Source organism: Channa argus, chromosome 14 (genome assembly GCF_033026475.1).
Source record: "Channa argus isolate prfri chromosome 14, Channa argus male v1.0, whole genome shotgun sequence".
NCBI lineage: Eukaryota > Metazoa > Chordata > Actinopteri > Anabantiformes > Channidae > Channa > Channa argus.
The window spans coordinates 2,459,830-2,478,850 of record NC_090210.1 but is presented as its reverse complement, the minus strand read 5'-3'; the positions used below and the strand labels follow the sequence as shown (position 1 = coordinate 2,478,850).

The following is a 19,021-nucleotide window of genomic DNA, read 5'->3' as shown; positions in this document are numbered from 1 at the left end:
CTTTTTCCATTCCAGAACGGCACACTTCAATTGGCTTGGTTTGGCAGTGCACATTTATTATCTGTCATAAATGCACTGTTGGCTGCCCTCAACCTATTGTCTATAATTCATCACACAGAACCACCATCTGAGGTAACATAAAAGCAGCCATCCAGCACTGAACCTCATAGTAATGTGGATATTAGGGAGGAGAATTTCACTTTCATGCTCAAGCAATATTATCAGCATATTAATTAACTGATAATAGGTTTTATTATTATTATTATTATTATTATCCATAGCCTACTTTTTAAAGACATCAACACTGACCTGTTTAACATTTAAGGTCAGACAGCATTACTCACTTTGTCTTTGCATAATTAACACAAACCGAAAAGTTATATATTTACAATATGTTTTTTAATGTGGCTTATGTTCTGTGTGCTCTATCAGAGTAGTTGGCAACCAGCTAATGAATTTTATATTAAGCCTCGCCTCTTTTGTCTTTTTTCAAGTCCATGACTGCACCCTGGTGTTAAAAGAGGAGGAATGCAGCTGTGTCTGCGGGCGGGATTAAGATGCTAACATTTAGCAGATTAAACCACTGCAACGCTGATCCACATTGCATCACAGAAAAAAAGTGTTTATTAATATTCTGTAATAATAAGCGTAACAGCAGAATTTATTATTTAAGATGCACCTCATTTAATTAAAATAAAATGCTGTTTACATGTTAGTGGATCACAACTCATCATTTTGTGTATAAATATATGAGCATTTATCCCGGATAGAGTGACTTTGCCAGCATAATGTGTAGCCTGCCTAAAAATACTTTTTTACAGGAAACACATTTTACTGATACTAGGCTTCTTACACGGTGCAGTTTTGACAGGAGAACATTTACTTTTTTTTTAAAGTATTTTTATAGAGTAGTATTCGAGACGTGGGTCTGAATTTTCCTGATGCCACTGTTGCTATTCTCAGTAGTAGAAATGAGATGACAGAGCGACAAGACGGAAAGCTGCCTGATGTTTTGAATGATCAACGCATCAACACGTAATTGGCCCACTTCACGACAGCTTTCACTTACTGCCCAATCAGCTGCCACATCGATGAAGCAGTATCCAATCAGCGGTCTGCTCTCGGCTCCTCGTCTAGCGAGAATGGGCGTTTTGAGGGTGGGGTGATAGCCGGAAAACTGCTTTTTTTTTAACACCTTGTAACCTGCGGATCTGAGTTCACTGGTGAGTCACATTTGCTTTTTGGAACAATTTAAGACTGGGATTTGATCTCAAACCAGTGATATGATGTGTACACGCAAAAGCGGAGGGTATCGACCCTATTGTCGCTGCTTTGTACGGTGATGGTACCCAGGGTCAGGGCATATGTCGGCTGTCACCGTTCAGACAAAGTGCTGGCAGGAGCTAGATTAGCTCACTGTAACTTGGCTTTTAGGGGGAAAAGATGTACTACGGTCACTGTAAGTAGTGTCGTTGTTGCTCTAGCAGTGTTTGATTGCATGTTAGCTTGCTTTCAATGTATTGTTTTTTATTTTATTTTTTTATTTAACTGTAATTTCTAACACGACCTAGCTTCATTCAAGAGATTGGGAGGCAGCTAGCTGCTACGTTTCGAAGTTGCTGTAAAAATCCTCCCGACACCAGCAAGGCGGTCGTGCTTCCCTTCAACATCCAAAGATAGTGAAAGCCGTCTCTGTACGGTGGCCTGCACTGGGGACATGTGGTGTGAAGAGGGAGTGAGAATGGACGACATTGTCTTTTATCTTGGGAACAAGTTTGCCATTTTCAGATGGCCAATAATAACTTTGCATGTGCTTTAAATGGAGCCATATCTAAAAGATACCGGTGACAGCTCACTGATCCCTCCTCACTGCTCCTGATCCTCCCTGTCCTCAGGTTTGAGGCTGTGTTCAAAGTGTTTCTACACATTCCTGACTCAGCAAACCCTAATTTTGTATCAGTAATATTTTGCAGTGTGAATAACCTCAGTATCTATAACATAGCAAACATTTTAACTCACAACAAGCAGTGGCCTCTTAGCTATGTCTTGAATGTTAAGGGCTAGATATGCTGGGTGGAGCTACCTACCACCCCTCAGCCCTCACCCCTCACCACACCACTTGATTATCCATACACAAGAGCCATCGCTGACATAGGGATGTTGGAGGAGCAGGCATCACTTTGGCCTTTCCTCTAATGGAATGAGTGTAGCATGCAAGTAATGGACTCCCATCCACTTTAATGATTGTTGCATTTTTATGAAATGTTTTTATTAGATGAAGCATAAACTGGCTCTGACGTTGTGTGAAAGTTAGTTTTGGTTGCTTTACTAATTAACAGTATTATAAGGACTTATTGGCACATACAGTGGAGCTGGGAAGGAGTGATTACAAATAATATAAATAGCAATAAATGAGTGTATTTGTTAAACACTCAAAGAATCATTCTTTTCTCAGTATGACCAGGTGGCCTTCTCTGTTAGACCTAAAAATGAGCATGATGTGTTTTTCATGCTATTTATTAAGTTAGTGACTTTATTGACATATAGAGATGGACAATTCTTCATGGTCACATTAATACGAGGCCGATTTAGAGTCATCAGTTACCTTTCCTGCATTTTGTTGGACTGTTAGAGAAAACGGGAGCACCGAGATAAGACTCATGCAGCAAAACCTGAACATTGCTCAGGTTTTACAGCGGTGTGATTCACTATTATCTTGCATAACTCTGCATTGGCCAATTAAATATGTTTAATCTCAAATGGCCTTCCAGATGTGTAAAATACTCTCAGATACAAAGCACACCTCTGTTCTTTGTGCAGTCTGAATTGTAATGGGATGAAGCATTACTGTAGTAGAAATGTAGGGCTGCATGTTTTTGGCACTTAGTGGTGACATTTCTACCATCCACACCATTTAATGAGATTAGTACTTGGCTTTACTTTGGGTTTGGGTCTGCAAGAATGTGAGTAAAGACTAAGAGTTTGTTGACCTGGTTAGTGTAAGTGAATACTGGATAAAATTAATCAGACAAAATTTGGTGGATTTATATCTTTACCATATTTATATAAAGATCTGTTTAAAAAGCCTAGATTTACAGAGACCAAGAAGTGACCTCAACTTTGGCCTGATGATGGCACTAGAGCTTCAGTCAGATGTTAAAAGTGAGTACACTGATTCCTGAATGAAGCCGTGCTTTAGGTCTGAATGGTATTTAATATTTAGTAAGAAAGTGGGCTAGAAACATTTGATTCTCACCTTAACTCAAGAAATGTATTAGTGGACAAATGAGTTGACCTTTGGACTGATGTTGGTACTAGATGTGTACCCGCTGGTACCGGTTTACCAAAAAACTGGCAGCTTTGGTCTAATGACTACTACTGGACTCATCAAAGAAAGACAGGGCAACAAAACAACTTTTGGCTGCATTTTAATTAAAGCAGTGCAGTGATCAAGTAGAAAGGGGCAGTAGTGGCTCAGAGTGCCCAGAGGCAACCATGGGTTCTGCCCCACCATCCCTTACCGCAGGTTGAAGTGTCCATGGGCAAAACACTGAACCCCCGGCCGCCCATACCCAGCTTTGCAGTGCCAAGTACCAGTCCCAAGCCCGGTAGAAATTGGGTAGGGTTGTGTCAGGAAGGGCATCTGGCATAAAAATTACGACCTTGAATAAGCTGAAAGGAGGAGGGAATAAGAAAAATCATGTCAGTAAAATATTACAGTCTAAAAGAGGCTTTTAAATTCTACTTTATTATAGTGTTTAGACCAAATGATTAGCTGAACATATAGTTACATAAAATTCCTGCAAAACAAATCATGACTGTGTTGTATTAGCAGGTGGTTGCAGGTGGTTAGCAGGTGTTGTTATAAAGTACTAAAGGTAGCTACTTTATTACAAATCATGATTTGACAATATTAAATATTAATTTGAGTTCAAGTTATTTGTGTTATAGTGGAGAATAAACATCGTGTCGTTTATCGAGCAAAAATGCCAAATAAGTAACTGGTTTCAGCTTTTAAAAAAACAAAATCTGTTTTTGTGAAACCTGGAGCGATACAGTTAAAAAACAGAAATAATAATTCAGATTTGTGACAGACAACAAATCATCAGCAGATCAATCAAATCAACTAAGAAATAGTGCTTAAAAAAGAATCTGTGCTTAAAATATTACTGTACTAGTGTAACTGATAATTGTTAATTGGTTAATCAGCTGTTCTTTCCAAAACTAGTTGCATCCCAAAAAATTTATTGTAGTTAAAGTCCCCAATTTAACAGTTATAAATATTATACAAACAATTATTTATGATATAGTTCAGAATTAGCTTTGAGGACATTCTAAGATTAAATTGTAAGTTCATCACAGTGGAGTATTTGTTAACAGGTTGTTCTATTAAGACATTTCGTATTATTATAACAGTGTTTTACTTTCTCGTTATCGGTTTATAGAAGAGGTTTTAGTGTAATGGTTAATGTTGGTGTCGTGGTTGTTGAGAAATACCCAAAGAGACACTTATATTTGATATGGAGAGATGAAATGCAAAATAATACATTAACAGATTTGTTTATTTCTTTATCTGTGCTTATGTTACAGCTTCTCAAATGAAAGCTTGGCTGCTTACTTTAGTTTTTTTTTTTAAATGTTTATTATATGTTAATATACTACTTAAAAATGCTACATATCGGGATAGCTTTGGTTATTGTGGTTAATTAAGACAGGATTTGTCACGTGTGCTCACCATTTTCATCAGCACCACTGTGCCTGAGTTAGTGAGGTGCCGGTTAAACTTGGTGGGCTTTACCCACATGTCTTATCAAATTCACCCTCTCCGAGTTTTATTGGGTGTTGCCTCTGAGCGTCTGAAGCACCACGCATTGATCAGTGTGGCGATGATGCTTTTTTAGCACACAATTGGTTGCACTGAAATAGCCCACTATAAGGGACAGGCTACCCCCCCCCCCCCCCTCCCTCCTCTCCTCCTGCATCACGTGGTACAGGGTGCAGCGACGTCATTAGGGCAGAGATTTGTGAAGAACAAGCAGGCAGAGAGAACGAGACCTGGAGGTGCAGCACTTTAGCAGTTGCATCGTTCTTGTTGTTGTTTTTTTTTTCCCGGCCAGAGAGAGAACAGTGTATCTGTTCAACATTTCACAGACCCAAATGCCCGGTCCCACCCAAGCCCTTTCCCCAAATGGCGAGAATAACAACGACATCGTCCCGGACAACGGAACCAACATCATTCCTTACAGGAAAAATACAGTGCGGGGAGAGCGCGCCTACAGGTAAATCCGTGTAACGTCGCCTTTGATTTCATCTCGGGGGGGGGAAAGGTCACAAAATGGGACAAGACGCTGCTGCAGACGGAAAGCTGCAGTCCGGCCTCCTCCTCCTTACCGTCTGTCGGGTTTGCTTTGCGCCCATCCGCTCGTTTTCCCTCTGTTGTCTCCCAGGGTCCTGTCATGTTGGCGCTGACTGTGGATCAAATCCCCTTCGAGCTGGCTTTAAACACCGATCTTCTGCTGCTATCCAACCCCCAAAAATGTTTGCTTACATCACTATAACGCGGTGGAGTGTGTTGGTGCGCAGTGGTACAGGCACATTTTGGAAACGGTGCAGCTTGTCAAGTGGCAGAATCACACAGGCGACGAGCAGCCGCCCCTGCTGGTGCTGCTAGAATATTCCCATCGTGACTTGATACTCTACAGCCACAAAACGCGCAGATATCACAGCTAACGCGCGTTGGTCGGTGCCTTTAAACGTGTATAACCATTCATTCCCTGATGCTCAACTCCGGCTTCCCCCTGCGTGGATCCAGGCGGTAGCCCTGCCCTGATGTCGCCTGGCTGGCTGTCTCTGCCCGGCTAACAAAGCGCGCTAGCCGCTACACATACATCCGCTTTGTTGACATGAGCTCGGCTGGCGAGTTTCCTTCCTTCCTTCCCAGAGAACAGGTCATCCGGGGCTCCTCTTATGTAGTGCTGCCATGGCCCCGTTTCATTGATATTGGGTCGGTATGATTAATTTGCTGGTGCCTGAGAGGTTGGACGGTCAATGCGACGATGATTTAGCCTGTGTTAATACCGTGTTTTTGGATGCCATCATCCAAGGAGAGGTGCTTTGAATGTTGCTGTCCTGCTGCTCTCTATCAGGGAACAAGCTGGAATTCTCATGCTGCAGTCTTGATTTGTTCTTTTTATTTATTTTTGCCAGGAACCTGGAGGACTGCGAACTATTTTCACTTAAATACTGTGTATTAATAACTACTACTAATTCTACTTTATTGTACAGTGAGTTGGCAGTTTATTATGTACGCTGAGCTAAAACTAATGCAGTCTAACTTCATGGAGGTGATAGTTATTCAGTTGTTCCTGAAAATTACAGCTGAGTGTGTGTGCGGCCATTCTGGAAGCTGTAATAGTCAGTGCTGTTGACGTCTGTTGCCTTAAGATCACAGCAAATGATTATCATCTTTTGAGTATTCTACTCAAATATTTACTCTATATAAATACACACATGTTCTTTTTAATATGCTTTGTTTATGTTTTGGTTCAGTCCAAAATTATTGTGACATATATGACAGAAAATCCTCGAAATGTGTGATATCCACGCATCCGAAAGGATAAAACTGGTAGGATTTATTCCAGGACTGACTGCTGCAATAATATTACCCACTTATACCAATCAACTGTATCTATATTTAAATATACAAATCCAATACAAATTCCAAAAAAGTTGGGAGGATGTGTAAACGTGAATAAAAACAGAATGCAATAATTGATCAACCCATATTTTATCCAAATAGAACTTTAACAACATATCAGATGTTGAAACTAAGATATTTATTAGTTAATTTTATATTTGATGGCAGGGACACATCTCAAAAAAGTTAGAACAGGGCGATGTTTATTATTGTGTAGCATCCACTCTTCTTTTATGAACTGTCTGTAAATGTCTGGGAAGTGAGGAGACCAGTTCCTGGAGTTTAGGAGAGGAATGTTGTCCCATTCTTGTCTGATGCAGGATTCTAGCCGCTCAACAGTCCTGGGCCTTTGTAGCCTGATTTTTGTTTCATGATATGCCAAATGTTTTGTTTACAGACAGTTGTTTAAAAGAAGAGTGGATGCTACACAATGGTAAATATCAACCTGTTCCAACTATTTTAAAATGTGTTGCTGCTATCAAATTCAAAGTGAGCTAATATTTTCCATGAAATGGTAAAATGTCTGTTTCAACATCTGATATATCTGATGTTATAAAATATGGTTTGAAGAGATTTGCAAAATTATTGCATTCTGTTTTTGTTTGCGCTTTACACATACTCCCAACATTTTGGAATTGGGGTTGTATATGTGTTTTACGGGATTGACTTTCACAAACATGCAACTGAAAGGAAGAATAAACGCATAAGTCGACAAACTTAAATTTGGTTGTGAAACATTGTTAAAAGCTGGTCAGATTATGCTTGTAAGGCTTTCTGTTTACCACATATAGTGTGTGTGTGTGTATGAGAGAGAGAGCGAGAGAGAGAAACATTGGGAATGATGACCCAGTATTTCTTGCAGGTAACAAATGAAATTGTAGAAATTGGAGGAGGCAATGTTTCAGGGTTTTGTTTCCATTTGGTGCAACTGCTTAACCTAAAGCTTAAGGATTAGAGTTAGAGGCCGCTCAAACTGAAGGCATGTGCTGCAGGTGCCAGAGACCCCAAAAGCCATACTGATAAAATTGCCACAGCTTTCATTTACTGTGCAGGTTAAATCAAATTAAACACAAATACAGAGCCTACCAACCAAGATTTTAATATAGCAAAGGGCCATTATCATCATAGTCATACTGTGTGTTCCCTGAGCAAAGGAAGATGTCTTTTTGTAAAAGGGAACTTTAGCTAAGAAAAAGATGCACATTTGTAATATATTACAATTTTTTTTAAAAGAGCTGCAGCCAATAGTAGCAATGCAACATAGTTAACACATTTCCAGCATCATGCAACAGATTGTGCACATACACTGTAAAACCCTTTTGATAGATTTTCATTTTTTTTTTTCCAAATTTTGGTTTCTGAAACTGATGATTTATGAAGAAAATACTTGACATATTTGATGAATACAGAAATGAATGAATTGTACTGTACACTGAGAATGTTGGCCATAATAAAATGTTTACATTGACTTGTATTTTTTCAGCCTACAGGTACAAAATGTGTAAAAGCCTTAGGTACATTTCGCTACTCTTCGCCTAATAATCCATGACAGATTGTACACTGTGCTCAGCAAGGACACTAGGTTACATTTCCCACTTCCGAGCATGGATACCAGTACAGGTAGCATGCAACAGTGAGAGCCTGAGGGTTTGTTGAAGCCCCGTGGGTCAGTCTGGCCATGTGGTTAAATGCTAAAAATCCCAGGAATCGGTCATTTGAGTGGAAACAACACGCATTTGTTTCTGTAACTGATTTTTGTCTTTTATTTTCACCTTGACTAATCGCTTCTTTTGTTTAACTTCTGTACCTCAAGAAGTTAACATGAGACATGGGGAATGGCACATTTACTTTAGATGCAATGCTTGTTTGCGTTTTACTGTTTTTTTAATTAATAATTTATTTATTTGATTGCAGTTGGGGGATGGCGGTCAACGTATATTCTACCTCAATAACCCAGGAGACTATGAGCAGGCATGACATTACTGCCTGGGTTAATGATATTCTCTGCCTAAACTATACAAAAGTGGAGCAGCTGTCCTCAGGTGAGAACCGAGAGAAAGACTTCTCTCTCTCTCTCTCTCTCTCTCTCTCTCTCTCTCTCTCTCTCTCTCTCTCTCTCTCTCTCTCTCTCTCTCTCTCTCTCTCTCTCTCTCTCTCTCTCTCTCTCTCTCTCTCTCTCTTTCATCTTACCCGCTCCTTTCTTCCTGCATTTCATCAGGCTTTTTGAGATGGGAACCATATGTTAGAGACTACATCTTCACCTGTAATGCACACGGTTCACATAAGTTTCTGTATAAGTGGACGGCTACAACAACGCATGGAAACACGCTCACCTCTTTGTAGCTATAAATAAACCTGCAGCCTGCTGTGTTCTCCTGCTGTGACCAAGTAATCCAATTTCAGTCACTCTGCCTACAGAGATTTACACAATCACCTATGTGTAGGCTTCTTTTTTTGTGCAAATTAATATTATAACTGTTTATGAAGTTTGTAGTCGAACTTGTGAGTTTTTATCTGATACCTTCCAATTACAGCCAACGAGGTTGAGCTGATTCCCCGAACCATGTTGCCAATAATAGTTTTTTGTTTTTTGTTTTTTTAAAGGTAAAAGGGCCAATGATCTGGACTTCCAGGCTTTTTGTTTTGCTAAAGTGTGCACAAATATTAATCCTCGTCAGATTGCTGTACCTTCCAGCAAGGGCTTATGGTCTGAACTGACATTTTACTCTGTGTGTAGGAGCTGCCTATTGCCAGTTCATGGATCTGCTCTTCCCTGGCTGCATTAGTCTTAAGAAGGTCAAGTTTCAAGCAAAATTGGAGCACGAGTACATTCACAATTTTAAACTCCTGCAGGCATCCTTCAAAAGGATGAATGTGGATAAGGTGGGTTTCATAACCTTGTCTTTTTTCAGTTTTTGGTCATATGTTTATAACTAATTGTTGCACACTACACATTTATGTGCATGAGTCTTCTAACTTTATAACCGCTTTCCTTCCTCAACTCAGATTATTCCTGTGGAGAAACTGGTTAAAGGCAGATTTCAGGACAATCTTGATTTCATTCAATGGTTTAAGAAGTTTTTTGATGCTAATTATGACGGTAAAGAGTACGACCCGGTTGCAGCTCGACAGGGTCAGGATGCCATTCCCCCACCAGACCCTGGTGAGCAGATCTTCAACTTGCCAAAGAAGTCCCACCACGCAGCCAGCTCCCCCACTGCAGGTAATTATCATCGCTAAAGAAATTAAAGGTTACAAGCACACGAATGACTAATGCTGATTTTAGTGATTTTATTTGCAAATGTTTCTAGTTTTTTAATTTTCTGAAATAACATTAACATTAATGATTATTATAACAAATAAATGAAATAGGAAATGAAATAGGAACATTTGTTTTATTAACTAATCTTGTGGTTTTAATTCTAGTAACTGCCAGACTTAATATTTCACAGTAAATTGCACGTCTCCATGTTCTAGGATTTGCTTTATGGTATTGGTCAATGAAACAAATCGCAATAGAATTCTGGCAATAAATCTTCAATGCCAGGCTCATAACTTTTTACATTTGCTGCAGGAGCATCAAGGTCAACTTCGACAACCCCCAAGTCCTCCACACCGACATCCAGACCCTCATCAGCCAAAAAGATCCCTGCAGCTGCATCAACTCCTGCAAAAGGAGAAAAAGAACTGGAAGCACAGGTCACACATCTTACGGAGCAGGTATGTTTGTGTTGGATAGGAATTGGTCTAAATGCATTATCTTTTTGAAGTCAACAACCAAAGTCTGTTCTCCACGTTTGTGGTCACGTTTGAACCTAATGGATTGTCTTTGGAGTAGTGATTAGAGTGATGTGTGCTTTAACAGGAAAGACTAGAGGAGTGCAGCTGATTTATAGAGAGAGTGTTAAAGCTCACACAGCTGCAGGTTTATACGGACCAGGAATTATTTTCATTGTTGTATTTAGTAATAAGGCTATATTCAATTTCCAATTGGCCCCGCACAACAGGGTCTAATTGTTCAACTAATTGTTGAACTCCTTTTTGGTGTGTGTGTGTGTGTGTGTGTGTGTGTGTGTGTGTGTGTGTGTGTGTGTGTGTGTGTGTGTGTGTGTGTGTGTGTGTGTGTGTGTGTGTGTGTGTGTGTGTGCCTGTGATAGATCAATACAGCATCTACACAAAATGTCTTAAATGTACCCAGTACCAGTCAGTTGTGACCCAGTATTGATGTAATATACACATCCCCCATTGGGTCACTAGGTCAAAAAAAAATCTCTACCCATGGTCCTGGGTAAATTTTGTGTAGGTTTCATATTAGCCCAGCACTGAGTGAATTTTAAGCCAGGAATTGTTAGTGTAGTACAAAAGGAAGTGTAAAACATCCAAGAGAGGACAATACGTTTGAAGGATGCTACACAGTGGAGAAGATTTAGAATCTAGAGCTACATTTATCTCATGCAAATAGAAGCAGTGTGTAAATCTTATAGTTGTTCCATTGTAAGGCCAGACAGGCTTCAGCAGATGTATTGAGCGATGCTGGCTGCATTAATGTGGCTGGGTACACTTCAGATCCTGACTAAGATGAAAGTGAGCTGAAACTCTTGTCTGCAGTGTGACCAGACTTTCGGCTTTGATGTTAAAGTGCTGGTTTGCCTTATTTTAAAAGCCCATATGAACATTTAGTTAGTTAGTGTGCTTGCTGTAATCTTTCCTCCACTACATGTTGGTCCTCCATCTCACGGTGGATGTTATATGAGGGGGGAAAACCCACGGTCCTCATTCTGTTCAACATGGTGTATTAGAGGCTAATCTGAGGTATTGGCAAACTAAATCATATCAAGTGGGTATCTTTCAAAGTTAGTCTTTTTTTTTTTTACCCTGCAGCCAGAGGCTAGTAGCAAAAACTTAACATTTTGCCTAAAAAAGGCTGGGAATTTTTTTGTAATTTACTGCAGGTAAACTTATTTTTATATATTTTGGCACAAAGGGAAGACTGTATACTGTGCCCCCCATCAGTTAAACAGGGACCTACTCCTCTTAAAGGCCTGTTAGAAGGAATGGTTATACCAAGAGTAACGTGAAAAATGAGTGTAGTAAAATATCTGTCATCAGAAAATATATTATGTTTGTACTGATCGATAACTTATCAATGTATTATCTATAACATAATCTATAACACCGACTAAACCCTGATGATTGAGTTCCAGTCCACAGGCTAATCTGTTAAGTGCATTGGTGTTTCAGCACTACCCTTTACTACTCTACTTACATGTAATTTGTGCACTTTAAACAGTTTGCATAACTTAAAGAATGTTTCTTATTTCTGTCCTTCGATATGCAACAGCTTGTTAAAATCAATTAAATGCAAAGCTGTGTTTGATTGTTTTGTGGCTGTTCATCTCAAACCTTCTGACTCTTACCAAAGTCCTCACTGTATGTGTATGTGTTTGATATTGACGCTAAAAAATAATTTGGTGAATTTTTATTTCTGCAGGTGAACACATTAAAGTTGGCACTGGAGGGGGTGGAGAAGGAAAGAGACTACTACTTCAGCAAGCTGCGAGAGGTGGAGCTGCTCTGCCAGGAACAGGGTGAAGAAAATGCCCCATTTGTTGAGCGGCTAATGGAGGTTCTCTACGCCTCAGATGAACAGGTCAGTCTGTGAGCTTGAATTGGTCTGAACCGGATTGAGGATGGTTGTTGTTGTTGTTCATTTAATTATAGAAGCGGTGCACACGAGTAAAGCGTGAAAGTTACATTTTGGTTACGTAGTTGCTAGAGATAAGAATTCCATTTTTGTGTGTAATGGTACTGTATGGGTTTTTAGGAAAGAGCAGAGCTGGGTGAAGGTGATGGGCAGGAAGTGGATCAGCATGCCCACGAGGAAACGGCAGATGATCAGCAGGAGGAACAGGATGAATACTGACTGCCATCACTGGTCACTGCAGTTATTCCCCCTCTTTTTAATATGTGAGAACTTTTAAAGGATTTTAATTTTTCCTCATGGTTTATTATTATAATTATTGTTATTATTATTATTATTACACATTTTTGGTCTCTCAAAGACTGAGCACATGGAGCAACCTCCTGAATAGAAGCACCATCACCTTTTTTTTTTTTTTTTCTCTCTATCTCACTGCTCACTGTTCGATGTTATTTGTGACTTTTGGTGAACTGCTGTGGCAGGTTTGCGGTGATGGCCTTTACCAGCAGAGAAGCTCAAGACCATCACAGAGGTTTCCAAGGACTGGATGAGTGGAAAGTCAATTCAAGTCCAAACAGTAGAAGTGATGAAATGCTGAAGTTTACACAGGTGACTGTTGTCCATCAGTGCAAGTATTATCTTCCCCGCTTCTGTCTTTTTTGTTTGTTTGTTTTCTTTCAATTATAGTTGGTTTTGTTTAGCATATCAACAATATTAATCACTTGAATGCAATAAGGAAAAGCCCTGAAAGGGCTCGTAGTAGCTCTTATTTAACATCCTCCCATATGTTGCACTGACATTTAAATCTGTATTGGACAATCTGTCCATAGACCCTCACCATATTTATTATTATTAAGCCTTTAGAATAGTGGAAGATTCTGAATTGTATCCTCATAATGGAGGATAATACAGTGAATCAATTGTGAATAAAATGTAGTTTTCATACCAACATTTGACCGTTTGACAACTTTCCTCACAAATTACACCATTTTAGATAATCAGTGTACTCAACAATGTGTTACTCCCCACAAAACATGGTTTAGTAGTCCACCTGGTGTGACATAAACATAGGGAAGGAACAAATATTATTGTGGATTAGTCTTACGTTGAGCATTTTAATTTTTAAACCTCAGCTGGAACTTGTCATTTGTTCAAATTTCAGCTGGGTTTGTTTTTTGTTTTTTTTAAACCACAGGTCTTAGGGAGCTGAGTCGGTTCACTGAGCAATTTGCCATGGTATATTCCACAAAATACATTGTATACTCTTTCTTAATATTGCATTTACTAATACTGAACGGGGCAGTGCACCATTATGCTTTAGTCATATATTATTGTGTAAATGAAAAGGAATGTAAACTTGTACTGTCAATAATTAATGAATGGTAAATGTTTTTTTTTAAGTCCCACTTATGCATTCCCCAAAAGTGTTGCATGTTTGCATTTTATTTGTGAATAACTTGACCTGCTTTTTACATATTTAATAAAAAAAAAACATGTATACGTTAAGTGAGCTTTTGTATGTTTACCTGCTATTTGAAAGATGTTGAGATTGGGATGGATTTGCTGTAATAAAAATTATGTTTTGAGCCCACTGGGGGTCTTCATGTCACTCCAGAATGACAATTCAACAGCAACTAACCCAGCCCGGGTTTCATTTTGTCAACAGTGTATTTCTTAACAAGTGGTTTGATTCTGTGTGCATGTTTTGCTATAGAAATTGTTAAAGTATTTTTCTAGATGATCATTTAATAATCATATTTACATGTGCTCTCTTAAAACCGGCAGTTGAGTAGAGTAGAGTAATGATAATTTATTTTTTGCAGTAACTATTTAGATTCACTCCAGTACTATACTGAAGCATGTGAGGTACTTGTATTTAAACATTTGACCAGCAGCTGTATCACTTCACAGATGTTGACTTTACATACAAAACATATGAAAACCATCTTATCTCCTATGTTACCATACAAGATAATGAAGCATTTGAAACTTTGAGAAGTGTAAAAATTAATATATTAATGACATAATATAATAATGTACTGTGCATAATGTGGTAGAAGTATACAAAGTCAATACTCGAGTAAAAGTGAAAGCACTACTAAAAACATAATTTACAACAAATGGATATTTTACTCACGTTGAAGTATGGGATGTTAAATTTCACAAAAAATATTTTTTAACAGTATTGAATTTTAAGCTGTGGATAACAACTGTCCAAGTTTAGTCGAGATTTGTTCAACAAATTTTTAAAGTTTAAAAATATGAAAAATCTATACCAATTATTAACAAATACGGTACAGAGTTGATTATTACCCGCTCTGGTCTATATTATTAAAACACAGAAGTACTTGTTCATATAACGACTGTTTTTACTTGTAATATGTTGAATGCAGTATCTTCACTTGTTACAAATACTGAAGCTTTCCTTTACTAGGAGTAGGTCAGAGGAACCCGCCTTCCGCTGGTCCATGAATCAAACACACCCCTGTTCATATTGTGTAACAGCAACAAGTTTGTTCTTGGTAGATAGCTTTATTTCCAGCGAGTGAGGTTTCCCTGGAGGCCACCCGCAGCTTTAAAGAGACGGGTTAATAAAACATATTTCATAAACGTTCGCTCTGCTGTGTCAACAATACCAGCGGTGCAGACGAACTTAATTGTGCTGCTATGTCGTCCAGAAAGGTAAGAAACCCGCTTGCTAGCTAGCGTTGGCAAACTTGCTTGCCAGAAGCGTTAGCAACCTATGTTGCTGCCCGCCCATGCCGAGTGCTTTGTACCTGTGTGTTATTAAAGTCTGGACAAAATCCACCGTCCAGCTATTTTATAATCTTACCGTTAGTTATTCATTCGCTAACGACACTGCGCATATATTTCATCACAGTCCATCAGGAATCGCACCAGTATGTGCTAATATAGTGTAATATCTCCTGTCGCCGACGTCACCAAGATCTACTGTACAAGTAAAATAATTAGCGATGTCTGTAATCTTGAAATGTCCTCTAAACATACTCTACCGTTTTTGTAGACGTTTCGCTACATCCCACAAAAAACTACTTTAATCATCTGGATGGTTTCTGGGTGGAACATATTCAGCCCACTCATTTAGGGACAAGAATTTTTGAAATAATTTCCCAAGTGCTGACCGTGTGTCTGCATCAAAACAAAGATGGCGGTCCAGCTGACTGCCTGTATAGGAAACCCAACTAACAACGTGGGGAAACCGGTCAAAATTATTTTTATCTTGCAGCCGACGATACATGTCTTCACATCTAGGTGGTTAGACGACTCTTGAGTTTTTGGCAATACCCTCAGAATACCATAAAGTTTTTAAATCTTGGCTTTCCAACCTAGGTCTTCAAACATCTGATAAGCAACATCTGAAAAAGCTATTCGCTATGTTCTCATTTATCATTAGAGATGATGAACGTGTTTAACCCGGTCCTTCTTGTCTTTTTCTTTACTGGTTTTGTAGCGAAAAAGATACTCTAAGGATATGAAGTGTGTTTTCTTTCCGGATGATGTCAAAAATGGTTTCCAAAAAGTGTGCACAGAGCCAGCATCACTGTCATCAGTGTCTTCAGCCAAGAGTTGGGAGAAATGGGGAGACAGCTTTTTGGACACTCCGTCGATAAAGGTAGTTATTTTTACATACACGGTATCTACAGGTTGTAAAATGCAACAAATTCAGTTACTTTCAAATATACATTAAAATGTACTAAAAGTTAATTACGTTAATTTAAGTATCTCCTGTATGTTTCTTACCATTAGTTACAACTTTTGTGTATTGGGATTTGCAATTATAGCAAAAATTGTATAGATCTTAATCAGTTAATCCATGATTGTTAAATGACGCCTTCACTGATACTGAACTCGCTTCATTTGGCTTTAGTTTAGGGAGTACATTTGATTGACTGCCATTAAACTTCCCTCTGATTCACCCAAATTAAAATATGTCTTTACTTCTAGCTAAAAAAACACCTCCAGATGACATCACCTGGATGTTATGTGTTATCTTTTATATGTTATCTAACATGTTTTTTCTTGTAAATTAGACATGAACAATAAGAACCATGTGAATTTTCCTTTTTATTCTCAAGCAGAATAAAAGATGTAGCTGGTGTGTTTGAATTAATTTGCATCACCTCATATTGCATGTCTTGCGATGTCAATATTGCACATGCTCGTATTGCAATGATGATGATGAAAGGATACATCATGCAGCCCTAATATAGACATTGGCTCCCTAGGTGCATATATGTGAATGGCTTCAACCCCAAGAATGGCGCTAAACAACAACATATATTGCAACATGTTATTAGTTGTTGCTTTGTGCCTCTTTTGGATATTTTTACTTTACTTTATGCTCTTTTGTTTTTGCTCTCCGTGACTTTCAAACATGAATTGTTACGAGTCACTTCATACAGAGAAACAAGACTAGGGGCCCAAGGGCTTATCGTGCCCCTGATCCTCTTCCATCTTTCTATGGGTCCAGGTTACGAAAATAAATTATATTACTTGAAATTATCGTTGTCAAGCAGGGAAGTATTGAATGTAATGTAAATGTCAAAGAGTTGATGCACTTTTTATACAGTTGTACACTGCTAATTTGTTTTCTACCAGTCCCATTACTGAACAAAAGTTGGTGCATTGTGACATTGCTGATTCACTTTACAAAACTTTAGGGTTTAAGTATACTTGCTGTTAAGTATGTGTACGTCTATGGGAAATGTTTCCCTTGGATAGCCTGCGTCCATTAAAAATTTTGCCTGTGCATTTCATCAGAAACACACTACAAGAGATGCATGCAGTGGCTTCAAATCACAACAATAGTGGAAAGTTTGGGGAAGAACATGACCATGTCTGTCAACGAATCCCCCCTTCTACATATCTGCCATTTATGTTATTGCCATCAAAATTAACTTCTTTAAGTGTTGCTATGGCTTCTGTTAATGTTGTGGAAAAGTGTAAATTATTGAGAAAGAACTGCTGCTTTGCTTCGTTTGTTGCTTAACACTCTGGCGGTAGCATAATGAAGCGCGTAGTGCCAACTGAAGCAGCATGATATGGCCCACCAGTGAAGGGACCAAAGAATTGTCACTTCCAGTGGCGGTGGAAGTCATGACCAGGTTCCTCTCAGGCTCCTGTCATGGAAGATGGTGCTTCTCCAGCCCCCCCTCACTCTATGAAGCAAGTGAGTGACCTCTCTGCCCTTTCAGATTGCCTGGAGTGTTTCTCAATCCATGGGGACCTCAGTCTGGCATGATATTTTATGCCCCTCCTCCTCTGGTTCAGTGCTCTCCACCTCCCAGGGTGCTAATCTTTGTGATGGTGAGATTGTACAGTTTTTGGATTTATTTTGGACCCCTTTCTTATTCCCCCTTCTGGTCCCAGGGGTGACTGTGGTGCGGGAAGGGAGAGCGGTTGTCCACCAATCTCGCATTTGTTTGTTTGATCCCCAGCTGTCGAAGTGTCCTTGAGCAAGACACTGAACCCCAACTTAGTTGCTCCTGGTGAGTGTTGGCCAGCGAGTGAGTGTAAATGGGAGAATAGGAAGCAGTGTAAAGCGCTTTGAATGCCAATAGGTAGAAAAGCGCTATATAAGTGCAGACCATTTACCCTGTCCGGCACAGTTTTGGGGTAACGCAGGTTTGTTTCATCTCGAACTTAAGTGAGCCCCTCCTTTTGTTTCTTTTTTGCTCTCTGACTGTCTGCAGGTTAGTTCCCTTTTCTATTTCATGGTTAAGGTTGGCCCAGCCATGAAGCAGGGTTTTGTTGTTTTGCCTCAAGGTGCTGTATTGGAATAGTGGGGCATGAACAAAATCCTGCTGTAGCATTTGATTCATTATTCTACAGCCAGAGTACCTGCAACATTTGCAACAGAACAATGGTTCCATATTGTAGGTTCTCTTATTATGATGTACTGCCCTCTGGATTTTGGGCCTATATAGATACCTTGTCTGGCTGAAGGGAAAAGGTTAGTTTTAAGGGAAGAAGTGCTACCATCACTGCTCTTATGTACTGTGGTTGTGGATGTAATTGAGCACACCATGAGAGTGCTGAAGTAGTGACTTTTGGTCCACTTACCGGGGGTCATGGACTATGGTGCTTCAGTTGGTGCTATGCTCTCAGGGATTAGTTCATTATGGGTAACAATATGTAACCCAGACCTGTTGTGTCCCCTTGTGGCTAAACAATCTAATGTTCCAGACATACACAAACTGCAAAGGAAGTATGTGAACAATGACACTGCTGTTGTCAATGGGTACACCTGGGTAAACAGCAAGTATACCCCAACTTTTATGTTATGTTATACATTATTGATGGATTTTTTGTTGTTGTTGTTGTTTTTATTGTAGAGCCTCAAGTCATCAGAAAAGAAACTGTCTTCCATAAGAAAGTTGACCCCTTCTTTAGGTAATTTGCTTTTCATTCCAATTAAATTTTGCATCACATATTTTCATAGCTTCAGTATGACACTTTTCAAGTTAACTATAAGCAGTGTAGCAACGTACAGACTTCATAAATGATGTGTTAAATTATGTTATGTGTTTGTTTCTGAGGCTGGATATCAAACCTTTCTTGGAACACAAAAAAATGTTCCTTGTCTTATGGACAGTTATTGT

General features: G+C 39.2%; 2 protein-coding genes and 1 long non-coding RNA gene across 8 annotated transcripts in view; 2 read left to right on the top strand and 1 right to left on the bottom strand.

Annotated features, from left to right (window-relative positions):
• The first annotated feature begins 1,145 nt into the window (after positions 1 to 1,145).
• On the top strand, positions 1,146 to 13,989 carry mapre2 (microtubule-associated protein, RP/EB family, member 2). 3 transcript variants are annotated; one of them, XM_067474733.1, is made up of 8 exons: positions 1,146 to 1,223; positions 8,612 to 8,739; positions 9,435 to 9,580; positions 9,704 to 9,920; positions 10,272 to 10,417; positions 12,189 to 12,347; positions 12,522 to 12,664; positions 12,881 to 13,989. In XM_067474733.1, exons 2-7 carry the CDS (start codon positions 8,619 to 8,621, stop codon positions 12,618 to 12,620), a joined length of 888 nt encoding a protein of 295 aa, XP_067330834.1. In that variant the 5' UTR covers positions 1,146 to 1,223; positions 8,612 to 8,618; the 3' UTR covers positions 12,621 to 12,664; positions 12,881 to 13,989. The 3 variants fall into 3 exon arrangements, with proteins under 3 accessions (XP_067330834.1, XP_067330835.1, XP_067330833.1); XM_067474734.1 differs by lacking the exon at positions 1,146 to 1,223 and adding an exon at positions 1,440 to 1,459; XM_067474732.1 differs by lacking the exon at positions 1,146 to 1,223 and adding an exon at positions 4,996 to 5,279.
• Positions 3,412 to 6,171, bottom strand: LOC137098485 (uncharacterized). Its single transcript, XR_010910613.1, has 2 exons — positions 5,392 to 6,171; positions 3,412 to 3,672 (listed from the first exon to the last, which is right to left on the bottom strand). It is a non-coding gene; the product is annotated as an uncharacterized lncRNA (long non-coding RNA).
• Positions 13,990 to 14,880: 891 nt separating the features above from the next.
• spidr (scaffold protein involved in DNA repair) overlaps positions 14,881 to 19,021 on the top strand; it is a 38,368-nt gene continuing 34,227 nt past the window's right edge. For 2 of the 4 annotated variants that reach the window (XM_067474731.1, XM_067474729.1), the window contains exons 1-3: positions 14,881 to 15,080; positions 15,871 to 16,032; positions 18,755 to 18,812. In XM_067474731.1, coding sequence (XP_067330832.1) covers positions 15,066 to 15,080; positions 15,871 to 16,032; positions 18,755 to 18,812 — 235 coding nt within the window. In that variant the 5' untranslated portion in view covers positions 14,881 to 15,065. The remainder of the gene's footprint in view (positions 15,081 to 15,870; positions 16,033 to 18,754; positions 18,813 to 19,021) is intronic. The other 2 variants (XM_067474728.1, XM_067474730.1) reach the window with 2 other exon arrangements.